At 40.3% G+C, this 24,885-nt stretch overlaps 1 protein-coding gene across 7 annotated transcripts in view; it reads right to left on the bottom strand.

Annotated features, from left to right (window-relative positions):
- Positions 1-1,245: 1,245 nt before the first annotated feature.
- cnot3b (CCR4-NOT transcription complex, subunit 3b) overlaps positions 1,246-24,885 on the bottom strand; it is a 29,740-nt gene continuing 6,100 nt past the window's right edge. Inside the window, exons 4-20 of one of the 7 annotated variants that reach the window (XM_063899526.1) lie at positions 24,717-24,752; positions 23,913-23,987; positions 22,883-22,972; positions 20,046-20,174; positions 18,335-18,430; positions 16,141-16,269; positions 15,856-15,946; positions 15,154-15,281; positions 13,482-13,538; positions 11,841-12,822; positions 11,439-11,580; positions 10,482-10,629; positions 8,734-8,830; positions 8,194-8,419; positions 5,794-5,926; positions 5,514-5,639; positions 1,246-4,745 (exon numbers count right to left, since the gene is read on the bottom strand). In XM_063899526.1, the coding sequence (XP_063755596.1) occupies positions 4,647-4,745; positions 5,514-5,639; positions 5,794-5,926; positions 8,194-8,419; positions 8,734-8,830; positions 10,482-10,629; positions 11,439-11,580; positions 11,841-12,822; positions 13,482-13,538; positions 15,154-15,281; positions 15,856-15,946; positions 16,141-16,269; positions 18,335-18,430; positions 20,046-20,174; positions 22,883-22,972; positions 23,913-23,987; positions 24,717-24,752 (2,784 nt within the window). In that variant the 3' untranslated portion in view covers positions 1,246-4,646. The remainder of the gene's footprint in view (positions 4,746-5,513; positions 5,640-5,793; positions 5,927-8,193; positions 8,420-8,733; positions 8,831-10,481; positions 10,630-11,438; positions 11,581-11,840; positions 12,823-13,481; positions 13,539-15,153; positions 15,282-15,855; positions 15,947-16,140; positions 16,270-18,334; positions 18,431-20,045; positions 20,175-22,882; positions 22,973-23,912; positions 23,988-24,716; positions 24,753-24,885) is intronic. The other 6 variants (XM_063899527.1, XM_063899529.1, XM_063899530.1 and 3 more) reach the window with 6 other exon arrangements.

Raw genomic sequence — 24,885 nt, 5'->3', positions numbered from 1 at the left:
AAAAAGTAGAGTACACTGATAGTATTCCAGATCTTTAACTCAAGGAGATCGAATGCAGGACTTTCCTGTGTAATTAAGGGTTTCTACAGTGTGATATCACTACTTGTACTATGAATAATCTTCATATACTTCTCCCAGTTCATTTCCCTACACTGAAAGAGCTAAGCTTTGAATCTTTTATTAAACTGAACCACATGCAGCCTGTGTTTTCTTTACAGATGTTAGAGCTCCAGCAGAAAGCCTGAGCAGCAACGATTTTAATACAACAAAATTCACATTATCCATTTTACATTATAGAAAAGAAGGTAAACGTATTCCCTTACAATTACATTAAAAAACATTTTAAAATAAAAATCTATATATTATATGTTTACATGCTGCCTGAATTTTATTTTTCAATTTTGAAGTAGGCTATTTTTTATATTAACAAAAATACTGTGTTTGCTTTTAATCCATGTCATACACCAAAAGAGCATTTGTAAACGTCTATTTTTAATCAGGTTACTTTTACATTGAGATACTGATAGTTGAAGTTACTGTTCACATTTAATGAGTAATTGTGCAGGAATATGTTTTTAAAGTTACCCTCCCAACCATGACTTTAAAACATATAGAAATTCAAACATACAAAAGCATATTTCTATTTAAAATAAAGATGTTGTAATTTTGAAGTATGCTATTTTATTTTATTTATTTTTTGAGATCATATTCCGCCCATACACCGAGCACTTCAGAGGCTGGAATAATTGCTGCAAGTTAGTATTTCAAAATAGGGAAATGAAAAGTCAAGTCAATCATGAAACTTTAAGCATAGTTGGAAACAGTTTTGATACATTGATTTTACTCCAGCTGGTCTCGTCCTTTAAACCCCATTGTGTTACTCTAAAGGCATGACAACAGGAAGTGCAGTGTCCTGCTCATTCACGGTCAGCCTGACTGCCCTCAGCTGGCCACTAGAGGAGCATCATGATAATAAGATCAGTAGGAAGACTTCTGCCAAACAAGATGTATGAAAATTATACATTGAGATGGTTAAAAGTCTATTCATCTACTTTTGAAATGTCACTTGTGAACAATTGTATGTGAATACTTAAACACCAGGATAAGGTAATTGATGTATTGAAAAAATTAACTGATTATATCAGATTACAAACTAAATACCGCCCCTTCTTTGTGACCAATGGGATTTGTTGTCCCACCTCTGTATGTCATTTGTGGAAATCTCATGACAAAGCACCAGCCGAGTTCAGTTTTCTGAAAAGTACTTCTTTTATTAATATTTTACAATCCTTTATTCATGGTTATGTCATTATTTACTTTTTCAGCGCCACTTTGCAAGAGTCATTATTCCATGCTGTCTGACGACAACAATAACAACAACAACAACGACAACAAAAAAACAAACAAAGGAGAGGTTTGAAAAATGAGTCTATACAACACTTTTGTCAAGGGGGGGAGAGAGAGATTCACATTTCGCCTCTCGGATTGACCTCTCATCCATTCCGCTTGTCAAAAAAAATAAAGAAATAAACCAAAAAAAGGTTAAAAGCAGTCAGTCGAGTGAATAAGTGTCGAGTTGTCTGTCTGGCTATAAAACCCCCACACTTGAGAAGTTTCCGATCTCCAAAAAAAAAAAAAAACACAGATCAAGGGTCCTTGTTCTCCTCTGGCTTTAAAAATGCTTTCCCCATGTCTGAAAAAACAATATACTACGATTAATCCGACAAAATATAAATATGGCCTCTCTCCCAGGTGCTGCTCCAAACATTGGAGAGTAATATTTGCATTTTTTTTGTTTGTTTTTTTTAAAAAGCCTTTGGGTGATATATTACTGGCAGGTCAAAAGAGGGAGATTTTCAAAAATTTAAATTTTGGGGGGGGAAGATTATGTAGTTGTTGTTGTGCTGTGTCGATGGGAGCTGCTGACAGGATTACATTTCCTCGTAAAATGATCTATCAAATACTTCCTGAGAAATAAAGGAAATATCTACCTGGCATGAGAGGAGGAAGAGGAGGGGGGAGCCGGCTGTAAGAGAAGGGAGTTCGGAAAATAGGAAGTGTGAGAATCAAAACTAAAGTGAATCAAAAAAAAGTTTAGGATTGAGGAAAGAAACTGAAATCAGGACTTGTTGGTGGTGAGGACAGGGCAGTGTGTGTGTTGTGTGCCCAGTGGAAACGTTTCAGTGTGTAAACATGGAGCTGGAGGACAGAGGAGGTGTGGGCAGCTGTGCTGGTGTTGCTCAGTTTGTGCTCTACAGCACAGAGAGGAGGAGGACCAGGGGGGAGAAAGGGGGGGGGACTAACAAATGGTCTGTCCAGCTGCTGGTAGCATCCGACACCCACGACTCTCAGTATGATCCCTGCCGAGCCTTTTGGGTTTGACAAAAACACACTGACATCATGTTCTCACTTCAATCTCTAGTGGTATCTAGTCATGCAGATGCTTTTACTCGTCCGGGTTTGAAATATGAGGAGGGTTATCCAAGGAGTTTGATTCTGGAGATGTCATTTGTTTTACCAACATCAAAGGAATAAAGTGTGGGGAAATGTATTTTTTGTCTAGTTAGATGAAGCCAGCAACAAAGACTGGAAAATAATAGGAAAATTGTTGATTTTTAAAAATGAAAAAATGTGTGGCTTTACGGGAGTGATGTATGGGAAATGTGTGAAAACAGGAAGTTTGTTTAACAAATCAGGAAATAGTCCAGAAGCACTGTTAAACCCAACACTTATTTTACATCCAATTAAACAAACAATATATATATAAGGTGTTAATTGGTCAAGCTACATTGGTTCCCTTTGGATACAGCCAAGCTAGCTAGTTGCCCATTTCCAGACGTAGCATTGCTAGGCTAAGCTCACTTGCTGGCTCTCCATATTGAACTGAGACAGAAATCTCAAAATTGACTCAAAGCATTGGAAAATAAAACCAAAAATCCATAAGCATGACCAGACACCAATAGAGGGGAAATGTGTAAAAAATAAATGTTGTTGTAAATTGGGTGAATTGACGCTTCCACTTAAAGAAGCGAGGTGAACTGCTGACATTTGTGAACGCCTGTGGGAAAAATGCTGAACTTTAAAGACATTTCTGACATTCTATAAGTGACATTAAGCTGCCCGACAGATGGAAGAAGCTACTACCATCACCTCTGTGTTGTCACACTTCACCACGCTGCTCGATGGGAGGAAGCAGGGAAGGAGATTTTAATACCGGCGCAGCTGGAGGATTCCCAAAATGAAGCAGCAGCTACTTCTCCTGCTCCAGCGACAGGCCTGTGGTGCCACCTACGACCAACGTTTAACCACAGTTGGCAGGCGGGAGCCGGTTTATTTTCTACGCTGGGGAACAGACGATGTGTTGGTGTTACGTCTGCGATAGAGCCACCGCACAGTTGGAGACGCTCAGCAGTGTTGAGGTGATGAAGATTAACAAGGAGAATGTTATTAAACTACCATTTTAAAAGGTTGATAGTGTTTTTCGATAGAATTATAGTCAGCTTTTTTTTGTTTTTGAGACAACTTACAAGAACTTAACGACCCAAACCTTTAAAATGTAGCCGCTGTCACAGGCTTTTCTTTAGGGGGAGGAAAGCGTTTGTATCACTGCAAACAAATAATAATGGCGGACACGCTTTTAAATGTGAACGTTTCGGGACGTGATGCATTTTTGGGCACAAACTGATTGAATTAATCACATTTCCCGGTAGTTAGCGTTGGTTTATTCAAAATCCTAAATCCAAAAGCTATTTATTAGCACAAAGTCACCATTAACACATTTGAAGAAAAAAAGAAGGTTTTAATGACTCCTTTCTGACCGTGGGCAGCAGAGAGTCTCTGGGTTGGTGCTTTTCTAATTATTAAACAATACAGAATTTCAAAAGTCATCTAAAAACGTCTACAACAGCACCACTAGTGTCTTTCGACCCACTGAAAAAATGATATAACGGCAAAAATTACGTTTGATTAGGTATGCAAAGCGCTCTAAATAACAAACACTCCGTTTATTACCTATAGTGGAGAACATGCGAGACCAAAAGCTAACTATATCGGTTTTCACGGGATACATTACGGGTCGTTAAGCTCTTGTCATGGCTGATCTCCAGTCAGTTCGTATCAACTTCTCCCTAACCTAGCTGAATTTACAAAACTCCAATAACACATTTCCCTTGCATCCTGCCCTGCTGCTGATCCCTGTTTTAGTGCCAGCGTTGTGTGATCAACCAATCATCTTTGGTTCTTAAAGGGGCTAATATAAGCTAACGTTTTAAAGCCAACAGAAAAAGAAAACATGGAGGAGGGGGGAAAGCACATGATAGTTGGATTATAAAGATGTGATTTCTTTGTGCTAATACAAAGCCTTGTTGTTTGAAGAGATGTGGTTCAGGAAAAGATGGGACTAAAAGGCCTGATGATAGAGGGTTGGAGGTGGAGGAGGGGGAGGGATGACAGGGTGGGAAAGGGTCCCTGCTGGGGGGGAGGATGATGAGGCAGGGTCCATCTCCCCAACGAGTCGAGGACAAATCGAGGAATGTCAGCAGGTGGAGCAGCCTTCTCCATCCGTCTGTCCCTCTCGCACTTCCTCAGCTGTCCGTCTGTTCACCTGTGTGGGTGTGTGTGTGTGTTTCTGTGTTCTTCGCTGCGGGTCACTGGAGGTCTCGGTCTTCGAGGTAACGGTACTCGAACGTGAAGCCCTCCTTCTTGCGCTGGCCCCATTTCTCATAGTCAAAGTAAATGTACGTTCCCTGGGGAATAATTGAAGGCAAAGAAACACATTTAATGAAAAATAAACAAACAATGGTTTGACTGCATTTTTAGAGCCATTCCCTGCATGCTTTGTGCCAGAAGCAAGGGAACACACCAGCTGCAACACTGCTATTGTTTTCCCAGTGTCTGTGTGTTATCATGGCAAAATGAGCTCCTGGAGGAACCTACCTGAACAGGAACTAGCACTAAAGCAGATTAAAGGCTGGTGATTATATTTCTGTGGACAGATGTCACCAAAATAGGATCACATCCAGGCGATATGCAGACACTGAACTTTACAAATGTGTAGTTGATGCCAACTACATATATATATATATCTATATATATCTATATATATATATAGATATATATATAGATATATTAAGAGTTCATTTCCATTATAAAAATGACAAAAGAAAGGAACAAGGAAACTTTATACTGATCAAACGTGGAGTCATTTCTGTGATTAAGCAGGCTTCATGACTATTGCGACGCGGATTACAAACCATGTGTTTAAATGGTTTAGGACCGTTCAATATAAAGTGTTGTTCACGCTTTGATTCAACTGGATGCTGGGCTTTTTAGAATTGTATTTTCTGAATCCATTCATGACTGCAGGGTATGAAAGCGATTCTCAAAACATCCCTGAATTGTTGTTATCCTTAGCAGTAAATATCACATACTGAGGTTGGACTTGCAAAAAGCTGAAGAGTCAAATGTGATCGATTCGTTTTGAAGCCTCTAGAGGTCAAAGAAGGGAAGCTGACCTGCTCAAACTCATCCGTGATGGTCTTGGGTTCTTCGTGCCTCTGGAACCACATCATGTACTTTGTGTGGAACCTCCACGACTGCTTCTTCAGGGCTTTGGCTGCCAGATACTGGGCCTTAGTGCCCTGCGCATAGGAAGACAAAAGAAGCATTAGTAAGAAAAGATTAACGGTTGTATTTGAGATCTTTGAACGCTTCATCGTGTCCTTTGTTGCAGCAGATGAGAACATGGTCTACATTTATCTCCTCATGTCTCAGATACTACATCTCCCAGCTCACCTCCAGGTAGTAAAAGATGAAGAAGAGGGTTTCTGTGGAAAGCCTCTGGTAGAACTCTACAGTGTCCGAGTGGGGCGGGGGCACCTGGTGGTGGAAAGGCAGGGTGGGGCACGGGTTCCTCATCAGGTACTGCCTGTGACATCACAAAGAGGAGGAGGGGGGAGGGTTAGGGGGACAATACTGGTGCAAAGACAAAACCTGAGGAATAATAATAAAAGTCCATCATATTGAGTGTTGGTCTACACGCGTGTTAATAATGGCGTAAATAAACAGGTTTACACATATCAGTAATATTTAGACTGATTATTACATACGCACATCTTAATCTTTGTTGGGTGTTAACTCTTATTAGTTAGAAGCTTGGAAAATGCGGCAAAAATGTATTGATGTCTCCATGTCAAAACCTGGTGCCTTTATTTCCCATAATGCAGCTCAAAGTCTAGAAGTTTGGTGGGAGATTGGGCTGTAATACTAGAGGTTAATTTGGCTTGAGTCTGCAGTGTGCAGCAGAGATGTGCAGCGGTCTACAGAGGTCTCACTCCTTCTAAATCGGCACCTCCAGATTTGAGTTTTATTTAGAAATTAGTTTGAAAAACCAAACAATGCTGACTAAAGGATTTGTATTACTTTAATCACCTGTAACTTTTAAGAGTTCCTACTTTTCAATATCAATCAATAACTATATAATAACTTGTGGATTAGACTTTGTGGATGGCATGATGATGTAGAAGGCTTAAAAATCTCAAAGCTTTCAGAAATATATTTTTGGGAAATATAGTATGAGGGCAAAACTGTGGTGCTGATCTTGTATACAAGATGTGTAAATGATATAAAACAACAACGTGACATTAGAGCACTGTAAAAACAAAGCTGTCCCGGCTGTCTGACGCTCTGTTTTCGTATCTTTGGAGTAATTATACAGTTTTTGAGGAACAGAAATGTTGTTTTCTGGCATTACTTTTTACAGGGAAAATCTGCATTTTGGTATGAATGAGACGACGCAGCGCCTCTGTTACCCGGTTTAGACAAAACACCTGAAAAGGGATATATTAGTGTTTTAATCCAAATGTCAAAATATAATTTAAAAGTTTCTATAAAGATAGATACAGCTTTTATTCAAAGGCAATACAGACTGGTGTGCCATTTCAAAGCTACAAACGCATTGAATATCGGTCAGGCCAACGTTTCAGTGCGCAGTTTAGGACTAATTAACCGATCTATTGGTTTCCAGCTGGGAGGAAAAGTAGGAACATTTAGTGGATCTCACTCTGCCCAAATACGTTTTTCCATCCAAACCGTGTATTTTTAGAGCAGCGACACAACCAGTTTGTTCGGTTTCCATCGGGCTGCTACAATGTTAGCCAGGTCAGACAGAACCAGGACTAACGATCCCATCCCAGCAACAACATGAGACGGATAATCGGTGAGCACAAACACCTGACTAACTCATGTCGCACACATATAAAACATTATCGTCAAACGTCAGTGCGTGCGCATGGAAGGTAATCATTAAGAAAACAAAGATTCTCCTTGTGTCTTTATTTCTGAGTGTGTGTGTCACTCTCCTCCTGGCTGTGAAACAACAGGTACTGTAGGACAAGAGGGTTTGAGTGTTTTCATTTAAATGTCAATTGTACCTGTGTGGGCTGACTGCGCTGTAACACCAGAATAATCTGCTCTCTAATTGTGTGTGTAGGAATGCTACAATACTGGGGGATTTGGAATGACTAAATATACATTTATGAGACATTTGTGTTAAATAACTGTGTGCAGCAGCTCATTAGAACTGTGGCTCTTTGATTAGATGGCAAAGAAAAGCGAAATTTAGAAAAACAATCCCATTTTAAATAATTAAATGCAAACTGTCGAATCAGATCAACGATTGAGGCCAAGCCAAAAACTTATTTTCAAACGATGATCAAGTTCAGGGAAATAAAATGTGTCAATAATCGAGTTTAAATGCTGTTCGTGTTTTTATAACTCGCTTTTCATACATTTTTGGTTTTTGAATAAATTCTAACCCTTTTTCTCTTTTAATTAAGAGTAAAAACGGAACAAGTTGGAGTATTTGAAAAATAATATAGGCTTCCTAAAAATGTTTTCCATGGCCCGCAAAATACCATGTCACTTATTTATGTATCATTTACGTTTAATGGTTGTGTTGATATAGTTTTTGTGGCTTTAACTCGAAATCAAAAATATGTTTGGGGGATTTTGTGGGGGGGATTTCGGTTTAATAAAGAATCATGTTACTTCTCTCACTTGGGCTGACCAACAAAGTTCTGGACGACTATAAAGACTCGTTTTTCTAACTTTGCCGACACTGTCCTCTGTGAAGAACGTTTATGATCTCTTATATTATTTTTTTGTTTGCCGTTAAAAAGGGAAATGTGACTGCACCTGATCCTCTCGGAGTCGGACGGGTGGGGCATGTGCGTCCACGCCGCCTCCTCCATGGCCTGTTGGTAGAGCTGGTCTTTGGAGAGGGGGACGGGCCCCAGTGGGCACACCCCAAGTGACGGGGGGATGCTGACCTCTGACAGCGGGAGCTGAGGCGCTGATGGGGGGCCCGACTGGGTCGTAGTGCTGCTGGGGAAGATGTCTGAAGACAGACAAGGGAGAGAGACTAAGAGTCAGAGGACAAGGAAGCCGTAGTAGAAGAGAAGGTGAGGATGGAAGGGGAGTGAGGGAGGGAGTGCAGGGGGGGAGGAGTAGAAAGTCAGAGAGACAAAGAGAGAGGAGTTGAGTCAGGATGATAATATCTATAGCAGTTTTTGTTCAGAGTAGCTGAGAGTAGGAGGTGAGATGACATTTTGTTCCATTAAACTGCAGCCTTTCTATTCCTGCCACCCTCGCCTTTCATTAAGGTTTGTGTGTGTGTGTGTGTGTGTGTGTGTGTGTGTGTGTGTGTGTGTGTGTGTGTGTGTGTGTGTGTGTTACCTGGGGTGAGGTGCAGGGAGGGCACGTCTCCCTCCATCCCTGAGCTGAGTGCTGCTCGCTCGGCCATGGACTTCAGGCTGCTCAGAGTCTCCTGGGGCTGATGGGGACAGACAAGGAGGCTCATGGGTAAACAGATTCTGCCGGACAGTGTGTGCAGGGTGTTGGTACCTGCCTGCACGGAGGAACTCAGGCCTGTGATCACGTTGTCATGGAAATCACCTCGGCTTCCCTTTATGTTTGTTTATTCCCCGGCCCTGGAATATGCTTTTGTAGTAACATTAACAACACGATACGACCACAGAGGAAAACACTGCGTTTTTGTTTGTATATTCAACAGAAAAGATTGCACATTTTGTATAGCCTAACCAAATAAAATAATAACATGGATGTAAAATTCAGCAACCATGGTTGCAAATGTCCTTTATCAGAGGTCGAATAAACATTTAGTATCAGTTGCACTAAAGCATTTTTTTGTCAAAGTTATTAACAAAAATGATTTCTCTTACAAATGAAGGCATTGTTTAAAAGTGAAGTTGTATGTAGGACTTTTCTAGGAATTACATTTTAGAATATCCGGATCTTTTGTCGGATCGGAGACTCTTGAGATTTGATTTAAAATTCCATTATCTGTTTTAGCTACTCCTCTTTTACAGAAAATAACTAGGGATGCGCCGATACATCGGTGAGACATCGGCCGATGTTAGCCCTATTTACCACCATCGGCACATCGGTAAATAAGGTGACATCACCGATGTTTTTGTTTTGCTATGTGACCGGGAGAAGTCGCGTTAGCGTCGTTGTTTTTAAATCTGACGGACCAAATTTGAAGTCAGGGCATCATTTTGAAGGATTCGAACAGTGACTGTGGGTCTGCTGTAAATTTAAAGTCATTCGGAGGGGGGCGGGGGCGTCTCTCCTCTCTGATTCTGCACACTCCGCATGTGTCTGCAGGATCGGTAAATTAAATCCATCATTCAGTGTTCTTGGGAGGCCGTTGTTTATATTTGTGACTTTGTTATACTTGCTGCTACTCCCGTTAACTTCCAGAAACGTATTATAGCTCGCTCAACCTCTCTCTCGCTCTTACACATGCACACACGTATCCCCCACTCTCTCTCTCTTAAAAGGGATAGGCTGCCTTAGTCTGCATTATGCTACTATTACAGTTTACGTAGTAAAACATTTGCCATCGGTAAAATTGTTATTTTTAACATTGGCTGACATTTTTTCAATCGGTGTATCCCTAAAAATAACCAATAATACAAAAAATATTCATCAAAAACTCCCAAAAATGAAATCTTTGATTACATATACAAATCCTCAAAACTGTGCATATTTAAATTATTCTTAAAATATCTGTGGATTATAGTTTGGTATGATGCCTGTTTAGAATTCTCCTTGGTTTTGTCAGAATTTGTCACAAGACGTGTATTTCTCCCCGACTGAAACTAAATTAGCACTAGCACTCAACGAGGCCATGATGGATTTCACTTTTGGCAGAATTAATTTAATCTTAATGGAGGCACAAACAGTAGCATGCAAATTAACAGTCTGCAGAGATTTAGAATATTAAATCTTTGTAATGAAAACCGCTCCTTGTGTTGACATGATCCAAGATCCCACGGTGAAAAACAACCAGTTAACTAAGATATAAATCCTTACTTGTGGGATGGTAAAATAGATTGTGTGTGTGTGTGTGTGTGTGTGTGTGTGTGTGTGTGTGTGTGTGTGTGTGGTCCTACTCTCACCTTGATGCTGTCGGAGGACTGAGAGTAGGACATGGGTCCGTTCAGCAGGCTGCCGCCGCTCACCGTCTTGGCCTCGCTGTAGAAGGCCTGTGACGGGGAGCTGGACGACAAACAGATAGAGCCCAGCAGACTAGGACCAGTGTCCTTACTGGGGAGAGAGGGAGGAAGAAAGAGCAGGTGAAAAGGGGGGGGCAACATAAAAAGACCTAAATAAAAACGTGATAAGGATGTAAGAAGAGCTGGGCAACATAGCAATATGTTATTGATGTCATTACATCAGATTAGATTGTGGACATCGTAATATCACATACGCGTTGCTCTGGTTTTGAAGGATGCATTACAATAAATGGGTTTCTTTTTATTAACTTTCTAGGCAGGTATAGCTGTTTCCTTTACCCACATCTTCATGGTATCTGTGCTGATGATTATATGTTAACTATTTCGGTTTTTAAATACTATGAAAAGGCAACAATAGTCAATCCTACTATATTGGTAATTAGGTAATTGTTCAGAAATATAGTGAAGTATGATTTTCTTCATATCACCCCCAATCTAGGTGTTAGCTACACTTATCCACCGGGATTCATACAGCTTTTCAAATCAAGCAAGTTTAAAAGTACCTGAACCAAAAGTGTCCAGACAAATCATAGCCTTAATCCTTACATTAAAATCATTACTATATTTGCAACTGAATATAAGGTTTACCGTTGAATTACCAGCTGTTCATATTCACTTTGATTGTTTTATATTATGGTCATGATTATTTAATTCAGAAAAAATATGCTGAAAACAAAGAAATATTGAAATATTTTTGGTAAACAAATGTGATTGTGTCAATAAAACATAAGATTAAGTTGAACATTATAGCACACTCAAATTAGAGTACATTGCTAACCTTTTTTAGCATATATTAATCCATTACCCTACTGGTCTGGTAAACCGCCCCATCATACTCACGTCTGATTGGCTGTGGAGGTCAGACACGACGGTTGGCTGCTGAGTGATTGGCTGGCACTGGTGAGGGCGGAGTCTGATGTGCTGTCTGCTAACACAGCGCTGTAACCTGTATCGCCGAAAAAAGACACAAAGGGTACACCGCCTAAATAAATGTTAACAACAAAATTAAAAAAGCAAAGTCATCTTGCAGTCACGACATGAACACTTTTCAGTCTGGACTAGCCTCAGTTTATAATTAGCATTTTCTGTAAACTGCCCAAAAGTACTATGACACAGAGGTTAAAATGTAATATATTGGATGCTGTAAACAAGGTGTTTAAGAATAACTTCAGTCTTATCAGAATATTTTCTAGACGTAGCTGAAATGCTTGTGTAAGTGTGGATATAATCTCAAATACTCACTAGTGCTACCGTTCTGCTTCTGTTGGCTGGGCGGTCTGCCGGAGAGCGACATGTTCCCCCCCACCACTCCACTCCCTGCTGATCCCGAGCTGCCTCCGTTGCTCCCAATGACTCCGACTCCGCTTCCCGGCGCCAACCCTCCGACCGGGCTCAGCGACATGAGGGAGGACCCCTGCATCCCCGACTGGGAGCCCAGACCCAGAATACTGGAGCTGATGCCACTCAGCCCCGGCGCTGGGCCCAGCAGCCCCCCCGATGAAGACGTCGGCCCGCCGACCGTGATGCTGCCGCTGCCGATGGAGCCCACTGCGCTGTTGGAGGTGGAGGGGCTGATGCCGATGCCGCCCAGAGAGCCGGGCAGGCCGGAGCCTATGGCCCCTGAAGAGGCTGCCTGAGCGTAAGGGGCGGGGGTGGAGCCGGACAGGAGGCTCGCCATGTTGCTCAGGGACGCCTGCATCCCTGACAGGCCAAGGCTCCCAGACATGGAGCTGGTGGGGATGGACATGCCGCCTTTCCCCAGCGAGAGGCCCAGGCTGAGGCCCAGGCTGTTGGAGGTGGAGGTGGGCCCCGACATAGACTGGGCCTGGGAGCTGGAAGTGAAGAGCCCCTGTGTGATGGCGTTGGGGGGAGAAGAGGCGGAGGAGGCCATGTGGCTGTTGGTGGAGCTGATGGGGATGGAGATGGGAGCTGAGGGGGCGGAGCTCACTAAGCTCTTGGCCTGCTGTTGCTGTGCCGACGGGTGCGGCGGCTGCTGGGTGGCGTTGCTGTAGCTGCCGGCCGACGTGTTGGAGAGGAGGCCCCCCAAGCTACCCAGGTGACTGTTGGCCCCGGGTCCTCCCCCCATGATGGGCGCCATGGAGACAAGCGAGGACGAGGTCAGTCCAGAGACGGACGAAGAAGAGCAGCAGGAAGAGGAGGAGGAAGAAGAGGAGGAGGAGGAGGAAGAGGATAATGAAGATGGGTTTCCGTTCTTCACAGGTGACTGGATAAGGAAAGAGAAGACATGTACAGGTTTGTCATGTTGTTGCGTATTAATGAATGGTTTCTCAACAAGAAAAATAAAGACACAGTTTAACTAGAACTTCCTTTAGTGATTGGCCTTTTAGACTGGCTTACAATAAATGTATCCAAAATAAAAAATAAAAATGAAGACAACCTAAAACAAACATGTCAACAGATTACCAACATTCAAAGACAAAAATAAATAAATAATATCATAAGAAAACTATCACAAGACAAAAAGATATTAAATAAAACAATAAATAAAGTAGAACAAATAACAGAAACAAGGCTTTTCTTACAGATGCAGCATGCATATTGGAGTAATAGCCTTGATAGCTCATAATAGGAAGAATATTAATAATTTATACACAATTATAGCATTTAAGGATTACTATTTTACAGAAACATTTTTTATTTTAATAAAACGTTAGAAAAATGTTCAAATGTCCATCACACAAATATGTGTGTCCAATGGGAAATGCCTAAAATCTGTCCCAACAAACGTTAAAAACCTAATTTATGTTTAAATAAAACCAAGAAATGACATTAAACCCCGTCATGATGAAGTTTATGACATCCTGCAGCTTTCTGTATTTGCAGATAAGATGTTGATCACTGATGAACTGCCTTTTGACTCACCTGACCGACTTCACTGTCTGTTGAGCGTCCCCTCTTCTTGTCATCTTCAGAGTTCTCCTGAAAAACACAAATGAAGATCATTATCAGGCAACAGAAAATACAAAGTGAATGGTCAGTGGCTGTAAAATGGGAACACATGCAAACTAAAGAAGCAGAATTCACATTTATATCAGGAACCTAAAGGTTGCCGGTTATCCAACATTTCCAGAAACTTTCCGCAGATATTTAAAAGTTAAACACCCACTGAACTTCGCATTTCCCGCTGAACTCTTTTCCCGCTTACACATGGATCTTTACATCCATTTCACGGCAACTTCATGTCAGCAGCATTTAATTTTTATCCCGCCTTTATTCAGACACACCAGCCCTATAATAAGTACTCTCAGTGCTCTGTGTGGGCGCGGAGGAAGAACAGATGATATAATGACAGCAGAGCAGAACAATAAGAGCAGATGGCAGCGCACTTTGGCGGCACATACAAAGGCAATTATCCTACATTTATATTTTACATATTGACCTGACGCGACTGGAAGCGGAAGCAATGATAGGGTAAACATTCAGGTATTGCCGATGTTACATCATTTCATCGTTTAGGGAGTTTGGCCCTAGATATGTGTTGTTAAATTCCACTCATTACAGGACAGTAAAGGTCAAGAGGATCAGCATTGAAATGAAAGGGGCCCTATTTTGCTTGGGGTTTTCCCTTTCCTGTAGTGTATTTTATGGGTTTTTGTGCATGTAAATGGTCTGCAGAGGCTTATATCCTAAAGTTAGCGCTTCTTTTGGCTAGCGCTCCAACACATTGTACATGATAGTCTAACGGGTGGGACATCTCTAAGTGGTTGATTCATCACAACAGAAACGGACAGCTAACCAATCAGAGCAGACTGGGCTCTGGTTTCAGACAGAGGGTGAAAAGAGGTAGAGGCACTAAATGCTAACATGAATCTTCAACATTTGGTTAATTAAAGGGACATCTACAGATGCAAATATACCAAGGAGGTAAATTAAACACTGAACTGTGTATTTCTTTTTTTTTTATATATTCTGAAAGAAAAATCTGATTTTTAAGCAAAAACCAAACTCTCAAAATGTACTAGTGTGTAAAAAATGATGTTATTGCCTGTAATGTCTCCACTTAGTTTAAGCGAATCCTTAAATGTATTGAAGAATGAATGATAGTTTGAGTTCCAAAGCATTAACACACTCAAATTCAAGCACTTTTTCCAGCGTTTTCAAGATGAGCTTTTCCGGCACTTTACCGCTATGCTTCATCAAGTACATACAGTATATTGATGATTGCGCATCTTAGTCACAGTAAATAAGATGTTAGAGTGCTTTCAATAAATGCAATTCTGATTCATGACAGCGTTATTCGCGAGGGTGGCAAATAGAAAAGAAGAACACAGCAAAGTGGGTTTCCTCTTTATTGGGTTTCAAAATATGCCTATAAAGTAGGCATAATCTTAGTTTCAGGAGTAACTAACACTTTCTTTAAAATTCCACATTAAATTTAGTGTTTCCATGGATTTCCTGTACCCCTAGGAACCCTTTAATTGTAATTCATGAAAGCTTGATTGGTAATTTAAGGTTTTCAAACTAACACCCTTTTTATAGATTTCAAAAGTTGCGAAAAAGGCAATGGACATGCTGACAGCAGGATGATTTTTACCGTAGTGCAAGTGGCAGGCGAGGGGGGGATGGGTGAGGAGGAGGTGGTGGAGGTTGGGGTGCTGCTGGAGTGCTGGAAGATCTCATCCTCCAGTTGTCCGGGTGGGGAGGTGGCGACCAGCGTCTGAGCTGCAGGAGAGCACAGAGACAGGGAGGGTGAACGGCATGACCGGTGCAATCAAAGTTCAGTTTTATTCTCTTTCAAGGGAAGAGTAATGGAAAAGGATCATTTAACAAAAATAAAGAAGCAAAACAGCCTTGTAAATATGTGTGCCAATTCATTGTGATTAAAGGTGAGGCTTCACTAACATTATTCTTATTATTATACATCTAAAATGTGATCCAAACAGTTCCAATCACTCCACTGCGTTATAAAGACTAGAAGTTCAAATGTCTTATAAAAGGTTTGATGGAATAATTCACAAAAGCTTGCAAAGCATGTTTTATCTAACGAAATATTCTGTTCAATCTATATTTTTGGGAGATTGGCCTTTCATAAACAATTTTCTCTGCGGGTAAAATACCAAGGTTCTCGCCTTCATGCCGAACACAAAGATATGCGTATAGTAGTGTCCCAATCTACCAAAATAGAAACTACACTATTAAACTAAAACTACAGCTATTTCCTCCCTGCTTTTTTTTTTTAGAGTGATGTTAAAAAACAAGTGACACTATAATATACTCCAGCTCTTTCCAGACTTACTGAGCTCGTCCAGGTCCAGGTCGTCGTAGAGAAACTCGTTCTCCTCGAAGTCCGGATCCTGCGATGAGTCTAGGTAATACTCCACATCATCCTTAGGACAATTAAAGAAGGCAAATTATAATTCAGCAAGGACTTACAAGGCTCAGTCAGGCTGTCATTGCAAATATTATGAATGGTAGTGCTCTGAAAACAAGGATAAGGAAGGCAAACACGAAATAAGCCACACCTACATTTTCCCAAACAGAAATATTTGTGAGACGTTGTTTTATGAAGACATGAGCGCACCTTGATCTTCCTGACGGAGTCCACCTGCACTGAGTCGTTGTCCAGCATCCTCAGTATGGTCTCCAGCATCCGGATGTGGTGGCGATGCTTTTCAATGAACTTCTTCAGCTCCTCAATCCGGTCCTGATTCTGCACGGGGGGGGGGTTAAAAAGGTGTCAACATGATACCAATACGTCTGCAGTATCTCTGTATTTTAAGCTCACAAAAAGTGGATTAAAGAGCTAAAGTCACCACTGTGGGTCTCTTTGTTGAAATGTTTTATTTGGTCTATCTGTTGATTCCGATGCCTTTCTATCCAGACAACAATAGAATGAAGGTAAAAACATTGTACATCTGTAATATTGGAAATAAAAATGCTCATGTCATGGATATACGCCTTATTCGAATGCAACCTACAAACTGCACGGAAATTTAAAGAAAAACTGCTGCAATCGTAAAAATGAACACGATCATAAAACAGACACAGCAGCACTTCTGATCTAAATGTATAAATCGCCTCAAGTTAATTTTCACACATCCAAAAGCTTTTTTACAAGTCAATTATTGTCCTGTATTAGGTTAAGCCTTTATCTCTACTGAAGATGTTTAAATGTGAGGTTGTTGGAGCAATTTTAATAAGTATCTGGGTGTTCCCGTTGGAGGACCCCTAAAGCACGGGAGCACGTGGAGCTCTTGGTCACCGGCTGAACTGATGTGATTATACTAACACAGCGGCTGTAAACACACGCAGGCTGCAGCACTTTACGTTGTCGGGCTGCAGCTGGCCTGCATTAGTGGTGGCAGCAGAGTGGAGTAGATTCATGTGTTTCGACATAATATATATTAATGCTGCAGCAGCACATGTCAGGGACATGGGGGACGCCCTTGTGCTGAGTGCATGCATGCAGGCTCTAAAAGGCTACATCTAAACTCTTAATGGCACAGTGGGTCCAACATTAAAGGGATGAGGCAGGGTTGTATAACACAGTACTCTACAGTAGGTAGAGGTCAGCACGCCGAGGTGGCCGCAAAACGTTTTAGATAACTATAAGAAATCTATATTTGTACTCTTTATTTAAAATAACACAGCTGTAACTCCCCTTCTGAAAGCAACCTACACGTGTTTTAGTGTAAGGGAAGAAACCCGAGCAAGCTGTCCAAAGATCTGCCAAAAATGCTCCATATTCAGACGGAGACATTCACAGCTTACGACTGCCTAACTGGAAGCTCTGTAAAAGTAGAAGTACCGTTAAAATCATAACGATACCCATCCCTAGCTCTCTTCAAAGCTAATCCATTGAAAAAAAATTGTGATTTAACCACTGCCCCAATCTTTTCAAAGGAGGATGTTATAGTGTGACTTTGGCCAAACAGAACCAATCTTTTAAAACCTCAAGGTCACACAAGAAGACAAACAAACCAACTGAGTGCTCCTGCAAGCCAAAAGGCTGTTTTTTTCCCAATGGAGTCTGGTGGCTTTGAAGAAAGAACAGATACATCAAATAGTAAAGAAACATCAGTGAATATATGACTTTAGGTGGCTAAAAAGATGGTCAGCTTCTGCCCCCTGCCCCCTTATGTGCTGCAACTCCTTTCAGCTTCTCCAAATTAGCCTTCCAAACCTAAAACTAGGGATGATGACCTCACAACAGCACTTCAAACAATGTGAATCACCACGTAAGTAATGTAGACACTCATAAGATGGAGAGGTTGAAAATGTCATTTTTCTGCCGTTATTGGTTGGTCATTTGAGAGCCTGTGTGTAAACCAGAAACCCATTTCATTACTTGAAGATCTCCACTGAGAAACAGTCCTACATGTTCGACTTGCTAAGCTAACTACACCAGTAACACAGAGACATGAACCCCTCAGAGTCATTTATCTAACAAAAAGTCCTTTGCACAAATACAAGCCAATTACAGAGAAAGTAATTTGATGCCAAAAAAGAATATTTCTCCTGACGTAACAATCTTTGTGACATTGTAGGTAGGAAGTATGATTGCTGCTCTCAATGTCGTCCATTATAAAGTCAGATAGGTTTTTCTATAAATGGGGCACCGGGAGAGGGAAAGTGGAAGAAGAAGACAATGTGGGACCTCTCCACCACAGAGGGGATAAAGGAGGAGAGAGGTCTGACTGACTGTACCTGGGTCAGCTATAAACAGAAGAATAAGACAGATGACAAGGGGTATCAGAGGGGGAGGAAGGACCAACCTCTTTGTCTCCTTTCTTTTTCCTCGTCTGGACTGAGAGGGACTCCACCTCGCTCTCAAACTGGTCCACCTGCATGTTCAACGTGTCTATCGTATTCTGGAGGGAGGACAGGAGGAAGAAATAATTAATAGTTGGACAAGGCGCTTAATTGCTTTATCAGAATCTGTTTTATTACCAAGTAGGTTTACACATACCAGGAATTTGCTTTGGTATATGTGGTGCATACAGAAACACAGCAGGAAGAAAACAAAGCAAAACTAAATACAAATTGGACTGTTATAACAGCTATTTTAAGACTATTATAACAAAAAAGAGATAGTGTATCGAAGAAATGTGAAACGTGCAGGATTTACACATTTTTAAAAGAACAAGGGGTGGAAAAAAGTCGATTTATCATCCAAATCTTGCTTTTGTTAATCTTATGTGAGAATGTTCTTCACTTTTAGGCCACTGGATGGTTAAAAAAAGCCATTAGGAAACATCACTGTTACTTTAAAGTCATTTAATTGTGAAAATGTGATATTTTTCATAATTTTCTGCCTGTTTTTGCATCTTTGCAGGGTTTCCCACACATAGACTTTACTTGGGCGGGCCGCCCAGCTATATAAATGGCCGCCAAAGTATATTTTGCGACCCGTTTAGGTTTTTCTTTCTTTTCTTTTTTTATCCGTCTGCGAGCATGACGACGTCCGCGATCTATTAACTAGTGGACAATGATCTCCTCGCTCTACGCCTCCTGTACCTGTTCACTCTGCTATCATGTGTAGGGTCTGCTAACAAGCAACAAAACAGAAAGGGAAACCTTACGAGAAAAAGAGAAGAGGACGTCGGAATTACCTCAGAAGACGCGGACACTTAAAAGGTAACCCGTGCCCGGTCATCTGCACCCCCCCAAGTATATTGCAGATCTGTGGGAAACACTGCTTTGTATCTAAATACTGTTTTGCACAGCTCACAGATAAAAGAAAATGAGGTCTCTTTTATCTTATATCTATCAAAATTAATCGACATATTGATCAATTAGGAAAACTGTTGCAGTCCTAGCTATAAGTAGGTGTTAACGATTCAAGTAATCATGACTCCAAATGTTTTTGCGCCCTTAATTTGATATCCAACTGAGAGAAGGAACAATAACAGATTAAATGTACAAGAAACTATTAATGGTAACATATTGAAATGAATGTAGAAGGATTCCTTTTAACCATTTTAGCTTAATGCAGCACACAAATCCTCAATTAAGTAAAGGAGAAGGAAAATAAAGAACAATTATTATTAGACTATTTTTTCTTTCTGTATATGTGCTTTTTGGGTTTATCAATTAAATGTTTGGACTTTTAAATGTAGAAAAACATATTTACGCTATAAAACAGTAACATTAGTAACTCTCCCTTCACATTATGGTCTGTCTTAATATCTCACCATGGTTTAAAACCAAGTAAACTATGTAGAAACAATCAACAGCTGCAGTGTACTCATGCAAGTGGCTGCTGGTTTATGAGGTGTTCACTCTTTGTTTTCGTGAAAGTTAAGACAATGTTTTGTCTTTTTTTCTAGTTTTGGTTCCACTTTTCACTTCCAGGTTTTGCTGAAAGAAAAAAGTTATGAGTGAAGCCTCCTCTGACTCAGATCTGTTCCTTTTTTACGCATACAGCGTAATTTAGTCTATCCAAGTTGCATTAAAGTAGGAACATTGAGGTCCAGTTCTCCTCACCGTTAGCCACGTGCCGACCTCCTCCTTCTCTTTCTGGGCCGGGTCCACCTTCTGGGCCAGACCTAGCCCTTCTTTAGAGTACGCCTTCGTCTTGGTTTCTCTCTCCACTATCTTGAACCGCTCCATTTGCTGCAGGCAGACACAAAAAGACACACAAATCATGATTAAAAACTGGTGTTCATGTTAATACAAATGGATTACATCAAAAATAAAATCCATCTTTAAAATGCTACAAGCTGAAAATGTTGAGGGAGATCTTTCGGTATTAAAAAATGATTATTAATATGAAGAAATATCAACTTAAAGTTGAGCGTTACAGCCAGGAAAATGCAGGAAATATCAGAATTTTCTGATATATTTTATTATTTATCGTCTTACAAAAGACAGAGCTGTGAATAAGGAGACATCTGCAATAGTTAAGGGAAGTGGCATTAGAGGAGCTGAGAAAGACGGTGAATTTAACACTCAACCTTTATGGACTGAGGACTTAAAGTGTGTATTCTGTATGCTTAAACCTGGACCCTACTCTCCTGTGTTATTGTGGCTGAGTTTTTAACGCTGAAAGGCTAAGATTGTTCTTGTGATAGTCTGACAACTTTATGAAAGCACCCGAAAGAGAAATAAAAAGTTTGTTATCGTGCCTAACCAGGTTTTAGTTCAAGGAGAAGGAGTGTTATTCTGAAATGTTGCTGGAAGACAACAGAACACGAGTGAGAAGTGCTGCTGGTGTCAGAGTTTGGTGCGTGGGAGAACAGAAGTTATAGATTAGTTTATCTTATTAAATAAAAAATCAAGTTTTAACAATTTGGACGAGGCCTAAACCTCTTAACGAAAGTTCTTCTGAGGCCAAACTTGTATTTCTCTGTAGGGTCCTCTCCATAATCTTGTCAGACACTTTGTGACAGTGGCAAAAATAAGCACTTGTAGTGGATCGATATTGACGTTGGGGAATTGCCTGATAGTATTACATTACAGCGCTCTCACTGAAATTGGAACTATTATCCCCATTTGTCATTAGTTCTGCTTTAAGAAGACCCTTAGGACAAGGCTCTGAATGTAATAGTTATTTAATACATTGATATTAAACTCTGTGTAGTACATTCTGATGTTCCTTTTTCCATGTCATGACAAAATGTTCCTAGCAAACCCAGGCTGCTTCCTGCAGGACGTGTAATTTCAGATCGACCGACTAAACCACAGGAAGTCTTGAAGAGCGCCTTTGGGATGAAAACCAACTCATGGAGATCAGAGGGAGCTGGCGAGGAGCTGCATGTCTCATTGTGCGGCCAGGTGGCTCACATTCAGGCCAGTCAATAACCCTCATCAGGGCTCATTGGGGGTGGGGGGAGCTACGCTAAAGAACAGGTGTTCAAGATCGGACCTGCTGCCATGTTTACCAGCTCTCTGTGAAGAACGCTGTAATGAGCGTCTCCTGAGTGCAGATCTTTCTTTAAAGGGTTTCTGAGGAATTATTTTGGCAACATCTTCAGTCCTTGATGATAAAGGAAAGCTCAGGATCAAAACCAGGGATGATTTATTGAGGATTAACATTATATATGATATACTGTAGAATGTACAGTACAATTGACTGACTTCTGAGTAGTAGGGGAAGCTTCCAGAGCTTGTATCTGAGGACAATAGATGTATGTGGGACTATACCAGGAACTACTTTATAGGACAGCTATAGGATATAGGATTATTTGGAGCCTACTGGGAAAAGTATTGTAGAAGTGATTTAAAACATTCCTATGGATGTATTTTATATTTCAGCTCTGAAAATCACTTTTGACAGATTTAATAGAAGTTGAAATCATATTCTCAATGAACAATAAAACTACTGACTCTTTTTTTCTGAAGCCAATTTCTCACAACAAACTGAAAACACAAGGATTTATTTTGAAGTCAAATAAGACCAAAACCAAGACTTTCTCTCCCAAGCGCCGCTCTGTGTTTAAAGTCCAGTTATGAGTCTTCTTCTCATCTCTAGGGATGGATATCTACATATGACTTCAGATAAATGTAAATACAAAAAGCCAAATTGTCATCAGACGATAGCAAATCAGTTCCTCGATTGCATTCTGGCTAATGTGTTGGGCTTCTTTTCCTTTCCAGATGGAGAAAAGCATTCAACCAAAGCCCACTCAAACTAAAAGGCACTCAAATGGAAACCAAAACTCTTTCGATACAATTCTGCATTCATATACAAAAAGACGGATTATCAGCGGAGGAATAAGTACTACAAATTGTGTACTTTAGTAAAAGTAGAAGTACCCAGAGTGTGGGAATACTCTGTTACAAATAAAAGTCCTGAAATCAAAATGTTACTCAAGTAAAAGTACTAACATCAAAATATAATTAAACTACCGAAAGTAAAAGCACTCATTGGGCAGGATAATATATACAATAGGTGCTTGCAGCAAATCTGCAAAGTAACTAAAGATATTAAAATATAAAATAAATGCAGTGGAGTAAAAGTACACAGTTAACATCCGAATTGTAGCAAAAATGTGAAATACTCACGTAAAGTACACGTATTTAAAAATTGATGTAAATGTACTTTACTCCACTGGCAGAAAAAAAAGAATAACTTTGCTGTTTCCACGGTCCCCAGTGAACTTTAAAGCAACTCAAAAATAAAATGTTTAGTCTATACATTCTACATTCTTCTATTTTGATAAACAAAAGGCTGACATGTCAATGAAAGTTCTTGTCCTACAAAGGATATCATTCATCAATAATCGCTTATATGACCTGGAGACTGGCCAAAACATTTTTGGGACTTTCCCCAAGTCCCCCACGCAGGGACTGTGATAATGAACATCATGTGTCCTACTCACCGTTTCTATGAGTTTGCGGTTCTCTACTAGCTGCCTTTTGTCTTTGATCTCGTTGGATGCCACCCACGTCTTGATCTGGTCTCGGAGACGCTGGGGGAGCAGAAGAAGAAGGAGAAGAACACAGCGGGGGAGGGAGACAGAAAGAGACACACAGGTACATGAGTGAATACATGCAGAGGCTCGTCCTCAGCGGTCACGGATGGTGAACTTGGTGTCTACACGCTGCAAACACGCTTGGCTTTGAGTTTGGTCTTCATGGTAACCCTACAGCTGACTATGATGATATTTAATGCTTGACACTACACACACACCTCTATGTGGGGGCAGGTCAAACAATATCAGAACAGCAAACAATCTATGTCCTTTTTTTCCAATTCCAAGCTCACATCAGACCTCAAGCTGTTAATTCTGGCTGGTTTGCCCCAAAATAGAAGCGTCCTACACCTGGTTTTATCTTTATCTGGATTTCCGATGAAAACACACATTTAGCTGTTGGAAATATAATTTAAAGTGAGGAGTGGATAAAGAGGAAATTAAATCTATTTTGGTGATTTCATGGAGTTCTTTACCCACAAAAATCTCTTTTAAATGTATATATAATTGTAACCTCAATTTCTGTATGGCATGTTTTCTTAAAGGTGAATGAGGAATCATATAAATGGAGAAGGAGTGTTGATGCAAAAGTACACTCTAAACAAGTGTCAGTAATCCAGTGGTGCTGAGTGCTTCCCACAAGCATGCATTGCCTTAAGGTTTACTATTTGGATGTCCAAAATGCACTTCCCCACAGTAAGGCTTTAGTTAAAGTGCAAGTAGTCAGCATATGATAAATATGACATGGATTAAACTGCATGAGCAATGCGAGTTTGCTGAGAAGCGTTTCTATATTGTTTTGCTTTTGTTAAGCTTAATTAATTTATCTTAAATCATGAATAACTTTCTCCTTCATTCACCATGGAGCCATGCAAGAGAACCGAAGATCCTACGGGTCGTTTTGTGGGTGAAGAAGAGTTTTACTTTCTGCATTTACCTGTAGCTTTTTAATCTCTTTCTTGAGGTCTGCTTCATATTTCTCCTTCTGATTTGCGTTCGCTGCATTGTGAAGCTGTGGAGGAAAACAAACAGGAGGGTCAAACAAGTACTCGTCCACAAACAATGTAATTATTGTGCTTGTTTATTCATATATTCTGTAAATATTAATAATGAGACAGTCAATCAAGTATTTGTTTATAATTTTCAATTGTGTTTGCTTTAGCTTTGTGCTTTCAATTAATTTCATCTCGATTCTATTGATGTGTGGGGAAATTAAGTTGGTTGACTATTAATTTAAGAAAAAAGATAAACATGAGGCAAAATAGATTATAAAATAAGCTATTAAATCAATACAGGTGATCAAAATAAACATGGGGGTAAAACAAGCCTCTACGACTCAATTAGCATTAGCTGTGATTAGCGAGAAACTGCAAATACAAACACAGCAGCACAATAAATACAGGATATAAAGAAGGAAAAAGGAAAAAACTGGGATATAAAACACCAACACATTTGTGCCTATTCATTAGCAGAGTAGATTTACAGTGTGGGCCTCTGTGCTGCTGTTTTAATAACAGCTCAGTTTATTGTGAGTATCAGGAGAATTGTGCACCCTGTGTGGTGATGGTAGCATTATTTAAACTACTGTGACTGCAGCAGCCTTGGTCTTGGCTGACAACAACGGTCAGAGAACTTAAACACAGAGGTAAATGAGGAAATAGAGTCAATTAATGCAGCAAAAACAAACGGTACAATTTGAAAAAACACTGACATTTTTTTTATTTGCAAAAAAAACATTTACTTTGGATAGATGTCCTTCACTTCTCCAAATCTTGCCCTTAATAAATGAAATAAATGTACAATCCACAGATGAAATGACAAGGGTTTGTATTCCCTAAGCTTAACAAACATACAGACAATAAAGGGTTCAAAAATGTTGATGATTGGCACAGATTGAATCAATAACAGTT

This window comes from Eleginops maclovinus, chromosome 13 (assembly GCF_036324505.1).
Source record: "Eleginops maclovinus isolate JMC-PN-2008 ecotype Puerto Natales chromosome 13, JC_Emac_rtc_rv5, whole genome shotgun sequence".
In the NCBI taxonomy this organism is placed as follows: Eukaryota; Metazoa; Chordata; class Actinopteri; order Perciformes; family Eleginopidae; genus Eleginops; species Eleginops maclovinus.
This window is presented reverse-complemented; position numbering and strand designations above follow the sequence as displayed.